This window comes from Poecile atricapillus, chromosome 1 (assembly GCF_030490865.1).
Source record: "Poecile atricapillus isolate bPoeAtr1 chromosome 1, bPoeAtr1.hap1, whole genome shotgun sequence".
Taxonomy (NCBI): Eukaryota; Metazoa; Chordata; class Aves; order Passeriformes; family Paridae; genus Poecile; species Poecile atricapillus.
Genome location: NC_081249.1, coordinates 121,910,949 through 121,925,798, shown reverse-complemented (window position 1 = coordinate 121,925,798; position 14,850 = coordinate 121,910,949). Strand labels below are relative to the sequence as shown.

Genomic DNA, 14,850 nt, shown 5'->3' with positions numbered 1-14,850 from the left:
CTCTGCCCCACTCTGAAAGCCTCAGCAGCAGATCCTGCAGGATACAGACAGCTCCTGTGCTGGGAGAAATCTCAGCTTTATCGAGGTTATGACCAAGCTTTATGGCCAACTCTTCGGGAGATAAATAAAATGACTGCAACTCCAGGTACCTAAACTTTATTGTTTGGAATCCAGACTTGACGTTTTCTGCTTCAAGCGCTTGGTACTGCTCCAGGAATGCTGCTGAGTGCAAGATTACCCAACCTTAACTTTTTGTTTGAAAAAAGCAGCAAAATAAAAGCCATTAAATGAAGATTACTCTCATTTACCACAGGACAGAATTGGTTTGACTTGAGTGTTTTAAATGCACACGTGTTCGCTGTTTTATTTTATGTGATCTTAATTTGCTGGATTTTTTTAAAGTATCTTTAGCTGTTAATATATTGGTTTATATTGTGGTGGACCTGGCAGTGCTGGATTAATGGCTGGAGTTTATAATCCAGCCCAAACAAATCCATAATTCAGTCACAGCTTCCTCCTAATTGAAAACAACCACACAGCAACACAAAACTTGCCCTCTACAATACACCATCTAAAAACTGCAACCTTAATGGCCCACATCAAAACTGAAAGAAAATGGGTAAGACTTGAATTTCCACATCCCATCAAACAAGCTGTATCTTCTGAAATACCTGCTATGAAATAGGTGCATGCACATATGCAGGCAGCTTGTTCTGCATGTTCACATTGCAGGAAAGACCTGAGAGCCACGATTTCTGCAAGCAAGAACAACCTCGATGGAGTCCATAAAAACCACAGCTGCAAGTGCCAAGTATGATTCAAACCACTGGAAACAAGAAGTCATTGCTCCAAGGACCAAAACTCACAACTTGCTGGAAAATCACCTCTAGGGACTTGGGAAAAGCTGGTGTGAATTATGAAGGGAATGATTATCCCATGCAAGACTGGGGGGACTTCCTACCCAGCACTGGCACTCCCCCTCTTCCCTGTCACTTGAGGGAATTCAGGTAAAGCTGGGCTGTGCCCTCCCAGCAGGAACTTTCCAAGCTCACTGTTCAGAAATGCACGTTTCAAAGTCCCTGCCCCTGCCCTGTACTTCTGCTGTGCCTTTAAAAGCATTTATTTTCTCAGGTTACATCGTGGCATATTACAGAATTCAAAACCAAACTGTTCCAGTGTTCCTTTGACAGGGAGACACACTAGCCCTCCATTTCTGGATTTTTCCCATGGATACCAATGTTAGGCAACTGGCTCCAAAATTAAGCCAACTCTGAGAGCTCAAGATCAGAAATGTAAACTCAAAATTACCGTGCTGACAGTGAGCACAAAAAAATCATCGTCCATGACCAACACTTGATCACTTCTGAAACAGTCTTGCATCAAACATAAGCAAGCTGCATATAATAATTTAACATATAAGATGGGTATCTAAACTCACATGGTTTACAGGGCTTTTCTTTTGCTTATTTATCCAAAAAAAAAAAAAAAAATTTAGCAAGAAAGAAGAAAAGAGGAAGATGTGTGATAGGTAGCTGCAGCACTTTCCTTGGAATATCCCTGTGTCACAGGCAAAGGGAACAGGCTCCCTCATCACTGCTGCCAGGGAAGACCCTGCCACTAGGAGAAAACCATGAGCCAAAAATTCTCCAGTGTGGAGCCTGCAAATGTAGTTATTAACCCTCTGTTTGGAAATCTACGCCCCAGAAATTGTTTCACAGGACAGATTGTGTCTCACCCTCCAAGCACTAAACAAAAACAAGAATCTGCTTCTTCCACAGCAATATCCTCACTGCCCTGATATTTTAAAAAAAGATATTAACAAGCTTCCAGTGACAGTACAACATCCTGATTGCAACATGTATATCCATCTATTTTGTCAAACCACCCCACAGCAAAGAGCTTCCTTGGAGAGGAGCCTCCCTCCAGCACAAGGGACTGTGGCAGGAGCCACTGCTGCAGAAAGCCAGATCCCATCACACACCTCCCAAAAGAACATATTTGTGTGCTGTACATAAAGGTGGAAGTGCAAGTCAGCTGTGTCAGACTGACCACTAAATGAGCCCTACAGTTAACACTACAGCATATAGAGCCAGATCATGGAATGAAAATTGCCTTTTGTCGTCCTCAGCTACTGAGATGGGGCCTTACAGATAATGTGTTTGTTACCTGGAGGCTGCTCTGCATGATTAACATAGCAGAGAAGAACACCAACACACATGAACACAAAATCCATTCCTTTTCTCCCTCTCAGGGTTTACTAACAGCAGCCAGACTGACTCCACGAGTGTTTTAACAGCACATTTTGAATGAAAACGAACCAGCACAATGAAACACCAATGAAAATCTTCATCAGTCTTCCTTCTGCACAAAAGGTGAACAAATATCCCCTTCCTTCTATCCCTGCCCACTGGTGGGTCCATAAGCACAGTGCCAGCTCCCTGTGACCCTCTGCTGCTGAGGCTACACCGAGACAGGGATCACTGGGAAAAAAAAAAACAAAACTGAAACCAAAAACACCAAAAAAAGCCCCATCCAACCAAACCAAAAACCTCACCCCACTACCTGGACGTTTCTAACCTGGACTGTTTCGGTGTCACAGTCCATCCAGCAGTCCCCAAAAGGCTCTGCCAGCGCTCCTGGCACAGGGGCAGGAAGGAGCAGCTGGGGAGCAGCAGGTTCAGCTTCTCCTTCTACCAGGGATCTTCCCCCCTTGCAGCCCTGGAGAAACCTCCAGGCACAGCTTTCCTCATCCTCACAGCACGTGGGAGCTGCAGAAGGCTGATGCTTCACACTGAGGGACTGATGGATTGGTTTTGATAGGCACAGAGACTGCTCTGGCAGCCTGGTCCCACTAGCACAAGAGGGAAAGGCTTTATCACCAATTGAAACCAGACCTGGCTTCTGTCTCAGGGCAATGTGGAAAGACAGCAATAACAGGGCAGTGGTGACAAAAAAAATATTTTAAACGCACATTTATAATAATAACAATAATAACAATATTGGCACTTTTACAGTATTAACCTTCCAGGGATGTCAGGCCATTTTTTTTTTTAAAGGTAAATTGGTATTATTTTTTTTTTTCAATGAAAAAAAGAAAGGTGAGAAATTTCATTGTTTTTTCAAGAGTGCTTAGCATATGATGGCTGCACCATATAAACACAATACAAGGGGCCTAAATTTGAATTTTAAATACAAAACTGTAATTCCTGAGCCTTACATCACCGCTGTATGAACACTTTTAGTGTGCTCCACATCCCAGCATCCCAAATAAGCGTAGCTTCTTTAAGAAGTTATTTTCATTTTGCACATAAAATTTAAGTTTAGAACTTACACGTTGCCTACGTTTTTTGCACAAGTTACTTTGAACAATGTAAAAATCAGTAACATGGTAGAGAACTTCACTCACACAGACAGACATGCACAGGCACCAGTAATAAGAAAGTTTTCTTAATGACAATTAAAATTGGCATCTTTGCCACACGGCTCCCATTGTTCTGTGGCAGAAGGAGCACAAAACACAATCAGTTCCCAGCCCTTTTCTGCAGTGGGGGACTTGATTTTGGGACAGTTCAAGGGCTCTCACCTCCACTGTGTCCTTCAGGGAATCCCTGGAGGGCTCAGCAGCCTGGGGCAGCTGCTGAAAGGCTCCTGGCTAAAAGAAAAACAGGTTTTGTTTTCCTTCACACATGGGCTGGGAACTGCTGCACATCAGTGAGGAACCAGGCAAGGACAAGAGACCAAACCTGCACCAAGGTAAGCTGATTGTGAGCCCAGGACCCCAGGAAAAAACCCCTGTGTTGGGGAGTAACACTCGAGTTTTAAGTGCACTCATTCAAAGTGCTCCTGTTTTCACAACCTGAGCTTAAATGCCACTTAATTGTTTCAGACAGCACTGATTTGTTTATTTATTTGTTTATCTGGTAAAATAAGTAGTGGAAAGAACCCTGTATGGTCATAAGTTGAGTATGCTTTTGTATATATATATTAAAAAAAAAAAATTATTTTAATTTAATTATTATTAATGGCCAGAGAAACAATTTCCAGCAAAATTGCAACAATTCTGTCACATCAGTAGCAGCTGAAAGAGCCTGCCCAGTCACAAGGTACAGCTGTGTGTAAGACTGAATCTCTTATTCTCTCAACCAATAACATTACATGTACCAGCTCCACTTTTCTGTAAATGTCAAATGAGTTCATATTTTGCTAATGCCAACTCTTTTCCCCTGCTGCTAAATATCACACACCTTACATGGAACAAAAATCAAGAATACTGCAAATCAAATGCACGATTTCCCACAAATCTCAGTGGGAGTTTATAAAGCCCATTAAATGCAGGATGGTTCACCCCAAAAAAAAAAAAACAAACCAAGATCCCCTCTGTTAAGGTTAGCAGTCTAAAAAGATCTCTGGGTTCTAACAATGCAAAGTTTCATCACAGCTGAAAGGTTTTGGTGTGTTTTTTTTTTTTTTTCTGTGATCAAATGTAGTTTTATTTTCTTATTTTTATTATATATACACATTTACACACAGACAGTTACGTACTTTATTCAACCAGACATATTCCTACCAATATAAAACTCTGCTCATGCTCTTTGCTTTAAAATAAGATTATTCACAAGGGGGATTGCTCTAGTACAGAAAATGTAGTAAAATTATATAGTTACAGATTGAAAAATGTATCTCCAGGTATGAATAAACTCAGAGGACTTTTGCTCTGGCACAGAAACCTCCAGCTTTCTTACTCCCCTATTACTGAATTTAAACCATAACAAAGTGTTAACATGCATTCAAAGTACCCTAAAAAGAAGCCACCAAGCCATGCTGGTGAGACTGGAGGAAACCTAAAGAACTCCTCTAAAAGGCTCAGCCTTCAGCAGCTACAGCTATTTTATCTTATTTATTTATATTTTATTTATTTTATCTTCACAAAATTTCCTCATCCTCCCCAGACAGGCCTGTCCAACGGGGCATCTTCCATAACAAATACACAAGGTTTATTTTACTCTTTTCTCTTTTTTTTTTTCCCCTGCAAGTAAATGGGACATTGTCCCTGAGCAGGAGGATTTTTCTGTCTGGTTAAAACCTAAGGAAGTAGTTTTTCATTTGAATTTGTCCCCAGGCTGCATCCTACTGCTGCTCACTGGTATTGTTGGTACCGCTGCTAGCAGCCTCATACAGAATATTTCTAAAGTCTAAACAGGTTTTAAAGCTAGTTTGGTTTAAAAAACAAACTAACAAAAAAAACACCAACCCTCTAACACATACACCTAAGGAGCAAGAGGCACTTCCCTTCTTAAGTCACAATTTCTTGACAAAAAAAAATTGGAAGTATGAAAACTTTCAGAAGAAAAATAATCAACATGAAGTATGGGAAGCATATTATAGTTGTTATTTATTATTTTGCAGCTGCTGTTGAAAGCAGGGAACTAAGATGATGTAGTTAATTAAAACTAACTGAAAGTAAACATTAATTGGACAAAGCATCCAAGTACAAACACTTTATAACAGTCAGAAAGTAAATGAAACCTGTGGGTGGGAGCATCACTTCAAGATGACAAAATAATATTTAAAATTACTTCCCTTTATGCAAAACAACTGTGCAGCAAAAATTACCTTCAGAATACCTGTTCAAACATTAATTAGTAGAGAAATGAAATGAAATAAAATGAAATGGCTGGACAAACGGATTCCAAAGTTATACTGACAAAACTGCTGTTGCTGCCAGCCCAATCACAGGCAGCTGTAATAAATACACTGTTGTTTACCTGACAATATGCTTAAACAAATTGAATAAGGAGTGCTGGTATAAAAATACATATAAAGATAAGAGAACTCTATCCCAGCTGATTGAACTACATGAAAGGCAGAAAATAAAAGTGTGAGGAAAAGCCCAGGACATGTGAACAGGCAAAGTATTGCCAGCAGTGCCTTACTCACCAGATTTATGCTGGTGATATTCCACGGACTCTTCTTTACTCCATGTGAAATCAGAGTTAGGCCCAAAGGATACGGGACCTTGTAAATGACTCAATGCAGGTAAAGAAACCAGCTCTCACCTTTGCACATGAGGATGCATATCTGCAGAGAAATTACTTCAAAAACAGTATTTCCTTTAGCAAAGAGCACTGTCCTAAAGCTGCACCCAGCTACTGATTTATGGCGTGCAGCAATAGATTGCCCTGCTGTTCACATCCACGTCACAAAACTCCCATGTTGCTTCACTCATTTCTCTTCATCCCACGATTTTTAAAATAAATTTTTCACTAGAGAATAAAGCCTCTTCAAACTCTCTCTTAGGAAAAAAAAAAAAAAAAAGCCAAACAAACAAAAAGAAACCAACAAACCACACACATAAATTACTTTAAAAGACAGCAACAAAGAAAAGCAGACTGTAAAACCAAATCAAATCAATCCTGGCGGCTGCAGCAATGTGGCACTAACAGAGATGTAAGAGGGTAAAAAGATCATGGAGTTTTTTTTGTTGTTAATACTGCTTTTACCAATTTTCTGTTCAGATTTCTCACTTGATGACAGCCTCTTTCAGATAAGCACACAAAACTTCCATTACAATACATTAAGAAGACAAATTAAGACTCCATCTGAAGCTACCACATAATCCAGTCTCCCCTCCCCAGAAACAATTCTACTGTTCTTACATCACACAAACCCTCAGCACACTCAAATCTTCATTTCCTTGCTCTCCCTCTTACCCACCTGGCAGGGGTCCCTCTTTTATTTCTAGCAGGTTTTCTAAAATCTGTCATTTGCTTTCCAGACTTATGCCTGGACTCACCTCCTGCACTTGAACACTGCTGTCTCTGCTTCCACTGTGAATCTGAGACTAATTCACTTCCAATTTTTCAAAATTCTGATCTCCTTTCCATGTGCCACACCCTCTGCTGAACCCAAATTTCTGATTTTAAGAAAGTTGCAGTGTTTAAGTTAAAAATTATTTCAAATCCTGTCACTGTACCTTACTTTGAAGTTTCAGTTTTTATTTCAACTACACAGTTTTTCCAAACATCAAGATCAAGTTAGTATAATTTAACAGATACACTATCCTTTAGAGGAGTGCCTGCAGGTTTGTGAGATTTTTTAAGCAAAGCATGAACAATTTTTGCAGTGTTGAACACCACACTTAGTCCTAAATTCAGCTCCCACTGAAGTCAATGTCAATAGGAAGGGGTTCCTCAAAACTGCTTTCTGATTTTCTTTTGTTTGCTTTGAATTCATTCTCTAAATAAGATTTGTACTTAATGTCAGAAGGAGAGGCTGGAGCGCAAAATACCCAACAGAAATTTGCCAACTAAAGGTCTGAAAAGTGAATCAAGACACGGAAATGTTTCTAAAATCAAAGTTACATCATCCTGGTAGTAATAAATCAAATGCAATTAATGGAAAGTTTTTCACCTTGAAAAGTGAATGCACAACAAACACTCTTCAGCATCCTTCCTAAAGTTGCCTTTAGGAACATTGTAACCACACGAAATCCTATTAGAAGGTGCTGAACTCCTACATTGTGACTCTTCCGGCAGGCTTCTACATAACAAAAATGCAATGAAGTACCATACAACTTTCCCCCCTTATTATGCAAAATCCTTATCAAATTCAATAGTGTGACATGGTTCAAAATCCTGCCTAACAATGCCTCGCAGGATGTCAAGAGATGTCGGCTTTGTTTTAGTTTCACATGCTTTTCAGTCCATTAATGCTAAAAGAAAAAGAACCTTCACATAAATAACTGATAAAGATCAAACCCCACTCAACAATGGGAAGGAAATTCAGAGTTGAAGCTGGTACTCAGCTCTGCTAAAGCCGAGCAGCCCATGGTGCCCAGGGTGCCACAACACCCAGGAATGACAAGGTGAGGGAAGGAACCTCCAGGTTTCTTTCCTCCAGGTTTCTTTTCCACTTCCCAGGGCTTTGTTGGTTGGGGCCAGGGCTGTTGTTTCACAGAGTGTTTGCAGCTCCTCGGAGGAGCTCCGGGGCAGCCCCCGACTCCTTTGTGCGGCAGGTTGCGGGTGGAACGTGTGCCGCATTCCACATTCCACTCGCAACCAGGAGGACAAAGGATTCACTGATCAGGGGGGACAATTAGTCCCAATTAGGCCTATTTCGCAGCCGAGTGTAAGCGCTGGGGGAAGGGAGCTTAAATCTTAAAGCAACGGGTCCCTCAGGCGAGTTAAAGCGAGATGAGTGAAGTGACAAGCTTGAGAACAGAGTTGCACCGAGGTGGTGGCGCGGAGCCCGGGGCACGGCCACCTCCAGGCTCAGCCCTCAGACACACCGGGCTGAGAAACCTCGCCATTCCACCTTTTATAATCACATTTCCCAGTGCCAAGGCCCTGTCAAGGTCCCGGGCACAGGTGGGGAATACTCACATGTGCACGTGTGGAGGCTGGAAGCGGCTCTGGTTGATGTTGTAGTGCGTGAACGCCTGCGTTGGGTTGGAGCTGTACTCATCCACAGTTATGGTAACTTTGCCTTGTGACGGAATTCCATGAGCCATCCTTCCTCCTTATGGACATGAGCAGCTCACAGCTTCCCAAGGCCAGGGGCAGGGTAGGGCATCGTGCTCCGGGCAGCTCCCGATTCCCAGCAGCTCCTCATCAACTCCGTGACCTCTGCCAGGAGAGAAAGGCAGCGCACGCTGCTGTAAGCCATGAGATGGAAACACACACAGACCTATCACTGGCTGCTCTCCTGATTTCCATTCAGATTTCAGATCTTTCTCTATACTCCTGATGTACCCATCACCCCTCTCTACGCATTACTATTCACTTTTCTTTTTTTTTCTTTTAATTACCTCATCATCCAACTCCATCATCATTAGACACATCCAAAGGATGAACGCTTAAAGTAAGGCTTTATCTTCAGGGGGTGGGGGAAGGGGGAATAAAATATCTGTGTTGAAAGCTTCAGTTGAATACTCCCCGTTTCATATCCTTTATTTTGAATAACATCTTGTGTTAATTGCAACCACAAAAACTCACAAGTCGACCCAGCTTCCTGAAGGACAAATGACTTTCCACAAACATGCACATTTGTTTTCAAGGTGCTGCTGCAGCTTTCGAAGTGAGAGCCTTACAAGAAACTGAGGTAAAGAATGTATCAAAACTGTATAGGAAAAGGTACACCTTTGAATCAAAGTACTTATGTGTCCAGAGAAAGGTGAGCAATGTTAACAAAATATCCATATTACAGCTCGCTAGCATTGAAACTGGTTTGGATTCACTGTTACCAGACACTAATGATTTATCTGACTTAAATGTGATTTTACACATAAATATTTCTGCATGAGATGAAAGAAATGGGTTCTTCCTTTTCTATGCATCCCTGTCTTTCGCTTCTTCAGAGCGCTCTTACACGTATTTTGCGTTAGGACTGGATGTGTACTGCAATATTAGCACAACCCAACAGCCAGAAACCTCCCAAAGACAAGTTTCCTGCACAAAACCTGAGGTTCGATTTCTTCAGTCAATAAACTGAGGACACCTCAGCTGCCTTCCCTTCAGAGGGACTCTGTGAGAATTGATCAGCTGCTGCTCGAAGGATACTTTCAAGATGAGCAACTCTTTCAAAGCGAGGCAGATCCTCAGCTGTGGTAGCTGCAAGGACTTACACAAAATCACAGCACTCAGAACCCACTGATATTCCTCCCTTTAGCTGCCACAGGCAAGAGTGGACTTTTCCTACCTGGAGTGCACTTTACAAAATTAAATCAGTGCTTACTGGGAAGACAAAGAGATGGGAAAGAGAAGAGAATGACTTGAGCCCTGAGCATCAAACTAAGCAATGTTTTTCCAGTGCAATGTTCCTGGCCTTCTCTAGCTCCCAGATAGAAATGTGTTTGCCATGTGTAACATCAGGCATCTGAAATCTTTGATTTGTATTCAAAATATATTTTTAATACAAAGACTAATTTCCAGTTTGGCATGAAGCGTGATGTAAACGCTCTGCAAATGGCAGATGGCCTGCTATAGGCCATTTATTTTACTATTTTACCACCTCAGGCCTATGTAGGCTTCCATATGTTAGTTGGGTTGAAGACATTGTGCAACCTTCATTCCAGTAACTGGATTCTATCCTTCTTTAGCACTGGAAGGAAAAAAGTATATTTAAAAAAAAAAAAAAAAAAAAAGAAGATGAAACCAAAACTAAAGCACCAATTTAAAAGCTGTCACTAGAGATGGTACAGCACTGTAACTGTGGTTACAGCCTGGTCTTCTCCTGCCAGACCTGATGGAACCTCTCTCATGAGAACAAGGCTTCAGCAGCAAAAATAAGCAACAGTGAGCGTTGCTGAAACAAATCTTTGCTGTGCTAGATGCGATGTTAAGATGCTGCAACAACTGCTCACATAATGTAGTGGTTGCCAGGCCAAGTTTGCAGCTGTTTCCTGAATTTCCTTTACAATTATATTTTAGTGTTATTTTGCATAACAGTAAAACACAACACCTGCTTCAAACTGCAGTCCTGTTCCAGGCACTGCAGTTCTTTTGAGACAGAAACTATCAAGAAGTGCACAACAAGGCAGAGCAGCGTAATTGCCCTGTACTGAAAAGTAAATACAAATGAAAACATCTTCCTGCCAGAGAAATGACTGTCATTAACGAGAATGCTGGCCATCAGAGCTCACAGGGGAAAAAAAAAAAAAAGAGAAAAAAAAGAGTTTTTCTTTTATACTGCAAGAACTTTAGAGCCTGCATATATTAAGAAGTAGTGTGAAAATTACATGTGTAATGTTATTTTTCTTTTCCCGCAATTAAAAGCAACAATATAAAACAATGCATTAAACCAACAACAAAAATATGCTTGGGCTTTCAGAAAAGCTAAATGACCCTGTTTTCAGCAACCCAGCATAAGAAAGGTCAGAACATTAAATTTCATATTATAGTTCACTCATGGAAGAAAAATCTAATTTGTTCATGAGAATGAATTATACATAAAGATAATAGGCATTTTTTACAATGTTTGTAACAGCCCATGTTACAGAAAGAAATTACAACTAACTGGCATAAAACAAATGACAAGAGGACACTTAAATAGCTGTATTAAATACTTTTAAGTTGACTCACTGAGATTGTAAGTGTATAAGATGCAATTGCTTCCCATTGTTCTAATCTTTAATCTTAAAAATAAATCTCTACTTAAATTGAGACAAAGCTGAACAAAGTATCTTTTTAAAATTAAATTCAACAACAAATGCCAGACTGGGGTAAAAAAAAAAATAAATATATATATATAATTTGAAGCTGGCTTCTGTGTCAATTCTCTTAATTTCCATTTAATACTCCATAGAGTACTACACCTCAACTATCAGAAGTATCTAATTATTACCTTCTTTACTGTGAACGTCTCTGAAGAAAATAGAAGAAAGAAGCTGAACACTTCAAAACTTTAAAACAAATGCATCTTAGGCCCAAGAATAAAAAAAAAAAAAAAAGAAATTAAAAAAGACTTCTTTGAATCATTACCATTCTTCTTCCTCCAACTATGAGCACTACTTGAAGGTTACACACAGCAGATGAGTACTAAAAAAAAAAAGTTGGATTATTTTCCCATCTATCAAGTAAAATGAAGTGTAATATTTTCCACGCCTTTCGAGGCAGTTTTAAGTCAGAATGCCTATATTAAAAACCTAAATGCTATTTTTTCAGCATGTTGCATTTTCCCAGATAGAAGCTGTTATCCTTTTCCAGCGTGTGTCTGTAGCGGCAGCAAGACAGGAGATGTGCCATTGCACACATCAGCTCAGTGTTACAGGTACAAGCCGGCACTTTTTCCGAACAGGGCTGACCCAAACTTAGCTACAGCTAATTGTAAACCTGTACAGTGCCGTCCTGTCAAAAACTGCCACGAGATCCGCACAGGTAAGTCATTCCCAAATACATCCTTACACCGCACGGAGAGCCGCTCACACGGGCACGCGAAAAACCCATTTCCCCAAATAAAATATTTACGCCTTCCTCATCTGAATTTCAAAAATTTGCCTCTAGCCGGGCTCGGGCTGTAGCAGCAGACGCTGAAAGGCAGAAGCTGAGAAGGGTTAACCCGGTGTCAACACCTCCGGTGGATCCATGCCCTATCCCGGCGCTGTCGCTCCCGCACGGCCGCGCCTCGGCCCCCGGAGCCCCCCGGGCTCTCCCGGCCCCGCGGGGATTCGCCAGCGGCCCCGCGGTCCCCGAGATGCTGCGCTGCAGTTTGCAGACAACTCCGGGCTCCGGCTACCCACCGAGCCCGGCGCAGCCGGCGGGGAGAGGGGGGAGCCGGACCCCGACACTCCCCCGCCCCGTTTACCCCGACCCCCGGTACCTGGGCTCCCGGCCGCTCCCCACCTCCGCCCGCCGCCGGCTCCCGGGCCGCCCCGGCCGCGGCCCCGCGGGGCGCCGGGCTCGCCCTGCGCTGATTGATGGCTCCGGGTGGCCAATGGCTCCGGCGCGGCCCCGTCCCGGCGTGTGCCGCAGCCCCCGCCCCGCGCCCCCTGCCCTGCCCTGCCCCCGCCCCGCCGCACCGGGGGGCATCGCTGCCCTGTCTGCGCCGTACGTGCCGCGCCGCACAAAGTTCACGTCGCCCCCGTGCCCGCCGTTGCCACGGACCGGAATGGCTGTGGAGGGGGAGAGGATGCTCGGGGGAGGGATGCGATCAACTCCACACAGCCGCGGGCGAGCGCGGCGGGGCCGGCCGGGGGGCGGCGGGAGGGGGGATGATGCCCGCTGCTTTTATTCCGGCGGTGCCGACTCCCGCACCGCGCCCCCAAGCCCTCCGAAGGTTCCAAGTGTCTGAGGCCTCCGGGAGCAGGGTTTCAGAGCGGCTTCTCCGCCGGCGAAAGGGCAACTCCACCGGGGAACGCCGAACCAACCCGCCTTTCCCTCCGTACTTTTGCGGCGTGTCCCCCCCCGCGCCTCGCCCCCATCCCCGGCTCCCTCGGCGCCCGCAGCCCCATCCCCGCGCCCGCCGGGCTGCTCGGCTCCGCGCCCGCCCGCTGGCCCCAGCCAGCACAAAGCTCCCCGGCCTACCCTCCTACCCTCCCGGCCCCGCCACCGCGCCCCCCGCCCCGACCCCGCACCCCGCACCCGACCCCGGCACCGCCGGCCCCCGCCGCCCCTGCGCCCGGCCGGGCAGCGGCGGAGGGCAGCGGGGGCACGGCCTGGGGAGCAGGGCAGGGCAGCCTCGCTCAGCGCCGCCGACATCGCCGCCTGGGCTGCGGGGAAGCGGCGCTGCGGCCGCAGCGACACGGCACGACCCGACCCGACCCGACCCGGCCCGGGCGGTCACGCCGGGGGCGGCGGGCGGCCGGGTTTATCCTCATTATTGTTCGCGGGAGGTTGGACCCGGCGCCGCCGCCGCCGGAGCTCCTGCCCGCCCCCCCTCCTCCGCTCTCGCCCATGACACGGCACCTCTAACCCGCCGCTTTGTGCGGCGCTGCCCCCGCCGTGTCCCCCTGCTCCCGACACCGGCCCGGGGCCGCTCACCTTCCCTCCGCCGGCTGCCGCTGCGGGCGGGTCGGGGATGCCTTCAGCGCGGGCAGCGGGGCCGCTCCATGGGGCTGCGGGGGCGCGGCCGGGGCAGAGCCTGCGCCCGACCCCGCGGCGGCGCCCGGCGGCGGCGGCCCTGGCTCCGGCTCCGGCTCCGGCTCCTGCTCCTGCTCCTGCTCCTGCTCCGGCTCCGGCTCCGGCTCCCGGTCCGGCTGCGGGAGCGGGGCGGCGGCGAGGGCGGGCGCGGTGCAGTGATCGGGGCTGCCACTGGGGTCAGGGAGCAGGCACCAGGAAACACGGCAGCCACGGCGCTGCTCGCACACACACACACACACACACACACACGCACACACACACACGCACGGCTCCTCCCGCTGCCTCGCACTTCACCCCCCCGGGCAGGGAGGGAGGGAGGGAGCGATCGCTGCTGCATTTCCCGAGCGCAGCCGAGGCGGCTGGAGCCGGGGTCACGGCTGGTGCTCCCCGGGATCCCCTCCTGGCCAAGGGGCAGCGCCCGCCCAGACACGGCCCCGCACCGCGCATCGCTGCCCGCAGCTGTGACAAAATAAATAAGTGATAACAGCAACAATTAAAACAGCCAAAATCATCGAAACGGGTTTTCGCATCTTCCGCCGCACCTTTCGCCGCTGGGTGTTAATGCCCTGCTCCTTTGTAGGTGAGCTCACCTCAGCGACCAGAAACACCAGGGCTCGCCTTGGAGGCCGAACATTGTCTCAGGGTTACTGGGGCTTCTCTATGGAAAAACAGAATCAGGAATGTGGCTGTTGCCTTTTTATTATTATTATTATTTTCCTTTTTTCTTACCCCTCCCACCCCCGCCAAAACCACAGCAATTGAGTCCACAAGAGTAAGGAAGTAAAGATTAGACGCGTTTGTTCTTTTACTTTCAAGACAGCAAATGGAAAGGGGAGACCTCCAAAAATATATGACAATGAGGAGAAAGAACGAAAGAAAAACCAAATATTTTTGAATAGTCGAGCAGACAGAAAATAAATAGCAGGCCTCTAATATAACCTATATGTTTTAAATAAGTGATTTTGAGTCCAGCCAACCTTCAGATATGCATGGCGAGTAGGCAAGTTTTTCTTTGTTGTTGAAAGCCATGAGAAGGGTCCTGTGTGTTGCCAGGCAGAAATCCACTGGGATGGACTGTCCTGTTTAGAAACACGGCAAACTAAGAAAAATCAACCTGAAAAAGATGAAATGGCATAAGATTTTTTTTTTTTCCAAAGTTACCATTTCAGTCTGATTTTTTTTTACTCTTGTCGTTATCACTTTTGATAGAAGTGAGCACTGTGAACCACCAAAGGAAAATGCCCGTTTCAGATAAAATGGCCCACATATGAATCGT

The 14,850-nt window shown here is 45.6% G+C and overlaps 1 protein-coding gene across 2 annotated transcripts in view; it reads right to left on the bottom strand.

The window, feature by feature from the left end:
- MPPED2 (metallophosphoesterase domain containing 2) overlaps window positions 1–13,795 on the bottom strand; it is a 101,429-nt gene extending 87,634 nt beyond the window's left edge. The window contains exons 1-2 of one of the 2 annotated variants that reach the window (XM_058847556.1): window positions 13,476–13,795; window positions 8,382–8,624 (exon numbers count right to left, since the gene is read on the bottom strand). In XM_058847556.1, the coding sequence (XP_058703539.1) occupies window positions 8,382–8,509 (128 nt within the window). In that variant the 5' untranslated portion in view covers window positions 8,510–8,624; window positions 13,476–13,795. Of the gene's footprint in view, window positions 1–8,381; window positions 8,625–12,315; window positions 12,405–13,475 lie in introns of those variants that run through there. The other variant, XM_058847566.1, reaches the window with a different exon arrangement.
- Between the last annotated feature and the right edge of the window lie 1,055 nt (window positions 13,796–14,850).